Raw genomic sequence first — 7,775 nt, forward strand, 5'->3', positions numbered from 1 at the left:
AAACACAAAATAAGTTTCATGACAACAATCCAAGCAAACAACCAAAAGTTTCAACATAATTCACTCTTTCTGTTTAAATATTTTTGTATTACTTTATTTTTTAATGAAGAAAGTGAAGTACACCTTTTAAAATCACTTTCACATGATCTTTTACAAGGTATCTGATATCTTGTAGAACCTGTTGGGAAGAAGCACCCTGACCATTGCTTGTGCAGTTGCATGCACAATGAAAATGTCTAATAATGACAAAGAATCATTTAAAAAAAATTACATGAAAGAAAAAAATAAGTGCACTGGGTTTTGCGTAAAGTTGCTAAAAAAACAGCTGAGGTAACAGTTTATTCATACTTTTACGAGTGGTTTATTTGAGAACTGCCTCTCAAAGTGAAAGTAAAAGTGTGCAAAAGAAAATAAAGTGAAACAGCTCCACTGCTTTTCAGAGAAGCCAGCAGAGCAGTCATGCACCACAACTACCAATCCTTCACGTAAGTAATCATCCATAAATACCTGTTTTCAGGCTGGGACACGATGCATCGGAGTACTGCCGATTACACACTTCTGAGGTATTTTTATCTGCTTTTTGAGACTCTGAAAGAGAAGAGCTCTTGTGCAGTTTTGGATGTTTATGTTTGCTACATGTTGATTTGCTACATTTAGATGCTGATATGTTTTGTTTGTGTTTATCATTTGCAGAAACGAGACCTCCAGATCTGCAGCCAGTAAGATGCTCTGATAACCTCATTACATGTTTATTCTAACATAGAACATGTATATTTTAAGAGAAGCAGAAATAATTTCAAGCTCTAGTTTTCACTACTAGATACTGGGAATCAGAAATGAACCAAAAGTGAAAGTATTTTAGGTGAAATGATGTGTCCTGCAGAAAGCTGTGTGGGTGTTGATGTCATCTGAGTCAAAAACAAGGAAAACAAACAACATAATTTGATGAAAATATGCCAAATAATTTAGTAGTTTTCTTATAAAATACTGTGCAGTACTAATAAGCAGTACTTCAATAACACATTGGGAAAAAAGCTGTATTGCAGCTACAAGAATGAAGAATTTAGTTTTACATGGCCGGAATTTTGTCAATTTTATTTTATTTTTTTTTCAAAAGTATGTAAAATTAAAAAGTTTAGAGAAAAATTCAATTTTATTCTATTCCAATTCTATTCTTATATATTCACATATCTTGAGCTATAATATCAAGAATGTCTGAAAGTCTGTTCATACCTGCATCCGAGTTCTTTTTCACTCATTTTCAGTCCAGTTAATTAAAGGAATAATTTTTCTTGATTTTTTAAAAACTTTAGTCTGTCAACTTTGCACACATCATTTAATTATTTAAATTAAAAAATTATTAAATGAAAATTGAACCAGTATGGAAAAATGAAAAGAGCAAAGACCTTACCTGAGAAATGCATTAAGGTGATCTGTGGTGCTTCTTTGAGTTGAATCAGAATTTGTCTGCAATGAAGAATCTTGAAGGTTCAAGAAGCAATTCTTCACCCTTTTAATGACACATTAAGCAAAAAAAAAAAAAACAGAAAAAAAAAGAAAGTGTTTGCAATCATCTGACCAGTGGAATGAAAACCGTTTGCAACAGGTCTGATGGTGTGGTGATGAAACAGAAGATAACGCTATCCACCAAAGAAAGAACAGGACTTTGTCACACTATAACATGTTAGTTGATTGTAAAAATGTGAAACTTAATTACAGCTTGGAATTTTGTGTCATAAAAACATGGAACATAAACTTTTTTTTTTTCTTTGCATGAGGAAACAGCAGATCAGAGGAATGTCTGCTTTACAACATAACATGAGTATGTTGTGCTTCGACTGAAACGTGACACGGTCATGTTTGTGCTGCACTTTAAAACAAGACAGAACTACAAGTCTGCAACTTTATTCTCCCTGTGATGCATATACAGTTGTGCTCATATTTATACCCTTAAAAAATAAATTTTTAAAAAAATATAAAGTATTAAAAAAATATAAAGGAAAAAATAGCTGCCTGTAAAATAAGATGAAATTGATAAATAAATAATAAAAATTTTATTAAAAATTATTACATTATTTTCTAATTCTGGTTCAATAGAATTTTTAAAAAAAACAAAAAAACAACAAATAAGATAATTTATTACATATTACATCACTCATTACCTAATATTTAGTTGAACAATCCTTTAATGTTTCCGCTCCAGTCAGGTGTTTTCTGTTCCTCTCAGTCAGACTTCTGCACCTGTTGACAGGTATTTTGTCCCACTGTTCAACAGAAAAGTCTCCAATTTGTCCAGGACCAATTTGTTTGTTTGGTTTTCTTTTTCTTTCTTCAACTCAATTAAATGAAAAAAAAACAAAACAGTGTCTTATATTACTAAATTATATTTTTGCAAAATTTTAGTTACTGTTCCTTTTTTAAGCCTCCAGTTATTTGAGTGACTGTTGTAAATCCAGCCTTTTCTTTAATGAAAGGGGATGGATACATATGAGCACAACTGTATTTAATTTTAATTTTAGCTTTCAGAAGACAGGCGGGACATAGGAGACAGATGCAAGCACCGTCTCACTGCGTTCAGGCAGCTAATGCACCATATCGCTTGTAATTCTCCCTCATTTCTGCTGCCTGCACAGCAAGAAATCAGAGGAAACAATTAAAACTTGACTAAAAGAGCTGAAAAGTTTCTGCTTTACAAGAATAAAAATTGCATCTCAATAAAATTAGTTTGCTCCAATGTTTTCAGGTCACAACTTCTGAATCCTTTGTGTGTCACGTTTTAACGATAAAACATATGTTGTGACATGATATTCTTGACATTTTTACAGTACAGTGCAGAGAGTAGCTTCACTTGCTTATGGTTGGGTGTTTCTCGACCTTCTCTAACTCTTCAGAGGGGTTTCCCAAACAGGGCTGGACAGATGAAGGTCAAATCAGCTCTTTTATCCACACAGAGATAATGAATCCTGGGTGTAGCTTCAGAAAGTATTTTACTTGGGCATCCCAATACAGATCTGACGAGATCTGAACTCTAAGCAGCGTAAATGTGGCGACTACTGATGATGTGACCAGAAACCACCAACAGGGATGGACAGGTCTGTTTTCTTGCACAGATACCGTGTTCATGGTCTCCGTTCCATTCATAGTCACAGAGGTGCTGCCCTCACTCCGTCAGGTCCAAGTCCGTTCCCTTTGATTGCAGAAATGTATGTTAAAGTTTAAAAATATATATATATATTTTTTTATATTCATTTTCAGGGTCATGGAGGAACTTCTTTGTCTTCATGGCTGGGAAGACTAATGGGGCTCATCAACGACTTGTGGATGACCTGATCCATGCTGGCCACAATAAGGTGGACTCTGCTGATTGTTGTGATTATCTTCTGGTTTTCTGTCCTGTCGTTTCACGTGTTCAGTCGGATATCGAAGACGGTCTCAGCAGAATTCCTGGTAAGCTCATTTAAGCAGATTTTCTACTGGCACAAATCTCAGTGCCTGTAAGACAATAACACCGTGTGCAATGGTCATTCGAGCCTCCAAATAGAAGACAGATGACTTTGTGAATGATATACCATGTCAGTCAGCTGAATAAATCCTTCTGGAACTGGTTCCAAAGGAAGAGCAAAGGCTGAAATACTGAAATACAGAAAAAAAAAAGAACAAAAAGAGCTGAACAGAACATGTGACATGTACAGCAAGCAGACTATACAAACACACAGATGCATAAATACACATTTACATTTGATCTCTGTTCATATATACATACATACACACTGACAAACATATACACACAAAGAAAAACACCGATGTAGTAGGAAAAGCCAGAGAGAATAAGTCATCTGATGTTTGCCCCAGTAAAGCTAAACCTTTCTTATTTCATACATGAGACATTTTTAATCACTTTATGGTAGAAACTTTACTCAAAACACTGTTGTACACCATATCATTCTTGTCTGCTGCCCCCTGGTGGACACCAGAATGCAGACGATAACGCTACAATCAGTTATGACCAATCACATGGTAATAAATGGTAAAAATCCCCCAAAAATAAAGAAATTCAGATTTTGTTAAAAAGAAAAAGTCCTTTACTGCTCCGTTGTTTAAAGGTTGGGCTTTAAATAGTTAAAGGCGTCTTCTTTCAAAGTTTAGTAGCTGTTCCTTCAAAATCCTAATCCCTTAGAGCTTTACTCCTCGCCCCAGGCCAACAGAGCCATCTTAACCCCAACACACAGTTACAGTAGTTCAGGCAGGGTGTGATAACAGCATGAATTATCATTTATTCATTTTCTATACCGCTTAGTGCAGTTGAGGGTTGCAGGGAAGCTGGAGCCTGTCCCAGCAATCATCAGGCGAGAGGCAGGGACACCCTGGACAGGTCACCAGTCCACCACTACTTAGCTCTCCATCTTATTTGATTTCTTTTGTCCTAAAAAGTTGATATATTTGTCAAGTTTAGAATCAGTCTATGTTTCATCTGGTTTCTGATGAATTTGTGTGTTTTCTTTCAGCTAATAAACCAGTCGCCCTGGTGGTGATGCATCACACCTTCGATCCAAACAAGACTGTGGCGAAAAGCGCGAGAGGAGTGGAGAACCCCAACGTCTTCCTCACAGTGGACTACCTGTTTTTCGACAATGATCTCCTCAACTGTGACCTCAATGACGCATCACGGTCTGAAATCTGGAGATTTTTCCAACTTTCTCTTTACCAGGTAAACTACATTTAGTCATTTATGACCACATTTACACACAATCATTATGGTACCAGTATATACAATCAGTATGTCCTCGTCTGAAATGACACTTTATAGATTATTACAATCAGACTGTTATAATTTACTTTGTGTATGTTTTCCAGGAGCCTCTCCCGTCTCCCGTGACATGTAAGTTGTCAACAAAACAATCGTTGTAATGGTCAACATATCCTGAAACCTTTCAGTTATTTATGGGAAATATCATTTTTCATTGTTGTGGCATTGCGTAAACGGATGCAAATGAACTTTTACTCAGAAATAAGAACTTTAAAGTAACTATAAAAGAAAATTAAAATAGGAACTGCATGATGTAAAATATTTACACAAGTGACATATACATATTGATGTGCGTGTGTGTGTGTGTGTGTTTGTGTGCGCGTGTATTACATGCATAGTTTATCATCATTAGCATGTAGATGAAAATATTTTGTGTAAAGAATTGTGCTCATCATTTTGAATGGAAAATAGTTCAGAAAATTTTCAATATTTTTCTGATAGTTTTTTTTTATTTTTATTTATGGCTTTATGAAATTTTCTAATCAAACATGAAAACTTTTTAAATTTTGAAGATTTTTTCATAAATAAAATGAAATTCAATTGAGACCGATAATCTTGTGTTTCGTTTTAAATGCAGAAGAAGACCAGACAACTTACTGTATTTTTTCTTTTATTTCAGGGCCAAGGAGACTTAAATTTCTCATTGCTGCTGTGCTGTTCACACTTTTGGTGATACTTCTACTATTCTTGTGTATCATCATCCGACACCTGAATGAAAAAAATTAAGGATAACCCCATCTCATGTGGTTGAAAAGAGGATAAATACCTTCTGTAACTTGTTTAATCATCTGTGAAACAAGGCCTTTTATTTTCCTCCAAGTCTTTGTTGAAACGAAACAAAGCCGTTTTGAAACAATAAATTTGCATAAAATTGCTCCTGCTTGGATATTTTGCCCTCTGTAATTGATCCTCTGCTCCACATTGACCAGTAATATTAATGAAGGTCTTGTTTAATCCTCAAATGAATCCAACTTTGGGCTTTTCCTGAGCTAAATAAATTTCCTCCTGAAGCTTCGCATTGAAATAATTATTATAATTGTATGTTATAAACAAACATGATGAATGGTGTATGTTTAAACCTGTCTGTCATGATGTATTGATTAACCTTTTAGCTTCTTCTCTATAGTTTAAAGCATCTGGTTTGTATTGAAAATGCAGAAGATGAATGTATCAGTTTCACTTTCATGGCTTTTACTGAAAAAACAAGTTAAGTGTGTGTGTATACATTCTGTATTAAATTTGTGGTCAAAACTCCAGTATAAAAAAAATAAAACTACGCTGATGTTAATGATGAAAAGAAACATCACAGGCCAAAGCTACTTATCTCTGTATTATCTTATTGATCATTGAGCTGTTAGGTGAAATAGAACCGTGTACCTGCTTTATGAATGAAAATAAAGACAAATTTACGCTGGTTATTTGTTACTTTCTGGAACATTTTCATCTCATTAATATATTTATTTTGTTTTCTGAGAAACTTAAGCAAACTTTATTTGCAAGTATAATTTGTTTGACCAGTAGATGCTTGACCAGCCCATGTGCTCGTCTCAATCAGCCATCAGTACATGATGGTTCTGAAATCCAGGAACAGCAGAAGTCCAGGAGTTGCAAAACAAACAAAAAAAAGCTTGAAAACACAGAATGATCTCTTATCACTTGCTGTGGAGAGGTGAGACTGCTGCTATAGATGACAGCAACACTGGAGAAAAGGGCTAAGTATTCTGTCCTTGTTTTCTGTTTTTTTTAAACACGTGTCATTGTTCTTGTCATTTGTGCATTTAGTCCCTAGTGGTTGATGTTAGAAATGTGTTAGTAAAAGTGAAAGTGAAACAGCTTCAGTGTGTGAGAGGAGCCATCAGTCTGTTCTCTGCTCGGAGGGAAAAACAGCGCAGTTATCCGACACATTGTGTAAGTAATCATGTCTGAATGTTTGACTTTTCACTGTAAAGCTGGGAAACTCGGAAACGTGTCAAAGTATTGCAGGTTATAACTCTCTAAGATATTTTCATCTTTGTTTCTGAGCCAGTAAAAGCTCGATGAGATGAGCTGCGACGAAACAGTTTTTGCGTGTGTGTGTGTGATTGTTATGTTGACTTTTATGTCAGTTTTACTGAATGTGTCGACTAAAGTTGTTCTGTGTATTTATCTTTCTACAGAAACATGAGCCAAGAACATGAAGCGGGTGAGTAGCTGTTTTCTATAAACTTGCATGTTGTTTTTCAATATTAAATAAACTCAAATGGACTGATTAGTAGTGTAAAGTATATTTAGTAAAAGATATTAAAGTTCTTTATCCGAGTCTATGACCTGTAACCTTTTTTTTTTTTGGACTTGAGTTTCACTTCGACAAGATTTGAAGTTTATATTATTATGACCTCAGAATTAGAAACAAACATAAAGTGAAAGTATTTCAGACTTTGAGGTGTGTGGGGCTTTATGTGGCTTCTGCAGATGACGTAGGTTTTAATCCTAACAGATCCTTTGTAATAATAATGCACTTATTCTCATTCCCAGTAAGCTCAGGGAAAAAAAAGGCACATGATGTGCTGTAAAATCTCTTTCTTCACCTCTAATGACCGAAAGTCAGACAACATGCATAATAACAATCGAATGATGGAATCACATACTTCCTCCTTTACCAATACTATTGAAAAGTCTCGAGTCCCCCCCAATTTCTTTCAATTTTACTTCCAAGAGCTGCAGAAGTTCTTGAAATCTTTTAGTAGTCTTCCCTAGCAATAATTCTTTCAAAGATTACTTTTTTTTTTTTTTTTTTTTACTTGTTTTCAGTTCAGTCCCTCTATGTGAACAGTTTTACAGTTTTTTGTTGTTTTTTTTAAAAGTCAGTTTACATTGATTTATGTTCATGAAATATTCAAGCTTAGAAAATAATGCATCAGATCTTTTTCTGTATCTAACACATATATAAAAAGTGCAAGTTTTTACAATGCAGGACAGAACTGAGAAA

General features: G+C 34.7%; 1 protein-coding gene across 2 annotated transcripts; it reads left to right on the top strand.

Moving 5' to 3' along the window:
• The first annotated feature begins 438 nt into the window (after window positions 1–438).
• LOC306767691 (uncharacterized protein) lies at window positions 439–6,152 on the top strand. Of its 2 annotated transcripts, none has more exons than XM_079255775.1 (6): window positions 439–563; window positions 694–719; window positions 3,256–3,447; window positions 4,506–4,708; window positions 4,855–4,879; window positions 5,427–6,152. In XM_079255775.1, exons 1-6 carry the CDS (start codon window positions 529–531, stop codon window positions 5,531–5,533), a joined length of 588 nt encoding a protein of 195 aa, XP_079111901.1. In that variant the 5' UTR covers window positions 439–528; the 3' UTR covers window positions 5,534–6,152. The 2 variants fall into 2 exon arrangements, with proteins under 2 accessions (XP_079111901.1, XP_079111902.1); XM_079255776.1 differs by having other exon boundaries at window positions 445–485.
• The last annotated feature ends 1,623 nt before the right edge of the window (window positions 6,153–7,775 follow it).

Source organism: Telmatherina bonti, assembly GCF_933228915.1.
Source record: "Telmatherina bonti genome assembly, chromosome: 16".
In the NCBI taxonomy this organism is placed as follows: domain Eukaryota; kingdom Metazoa; phylum Chordata; class Actinopteri; order Atheriniformes; family Telmatherinidae; genus Telmatherina; species Telmatherina bonti.

What these genes read in the sequence shown, in the direction of transcription:
- LOC306767691 (XM_079255775.1), top strand. Translation starts at nt 529, where the DNA reads ATGCATCGGAGTACTGCCGATTACACACTTCTGAG. An exon ending in GACCTCCAGATCTGCAGCCA is followed by an intron (nt 720 to 3,255) that starts GTAAGATGCTCT and finishes ATTCATTTTCAG; the next exon opens with GGTCATGGAGGAACTTCTTT. An exon ending in CGGTCTCAGCAGAATTCCTG is followed by an intron (nt 3,448 to 4,505) that starts GTAAGCTCATTT and finishes GTTTTCTTTCAG; the next exon opens with CTAATAAACCAGTCGCCCTG.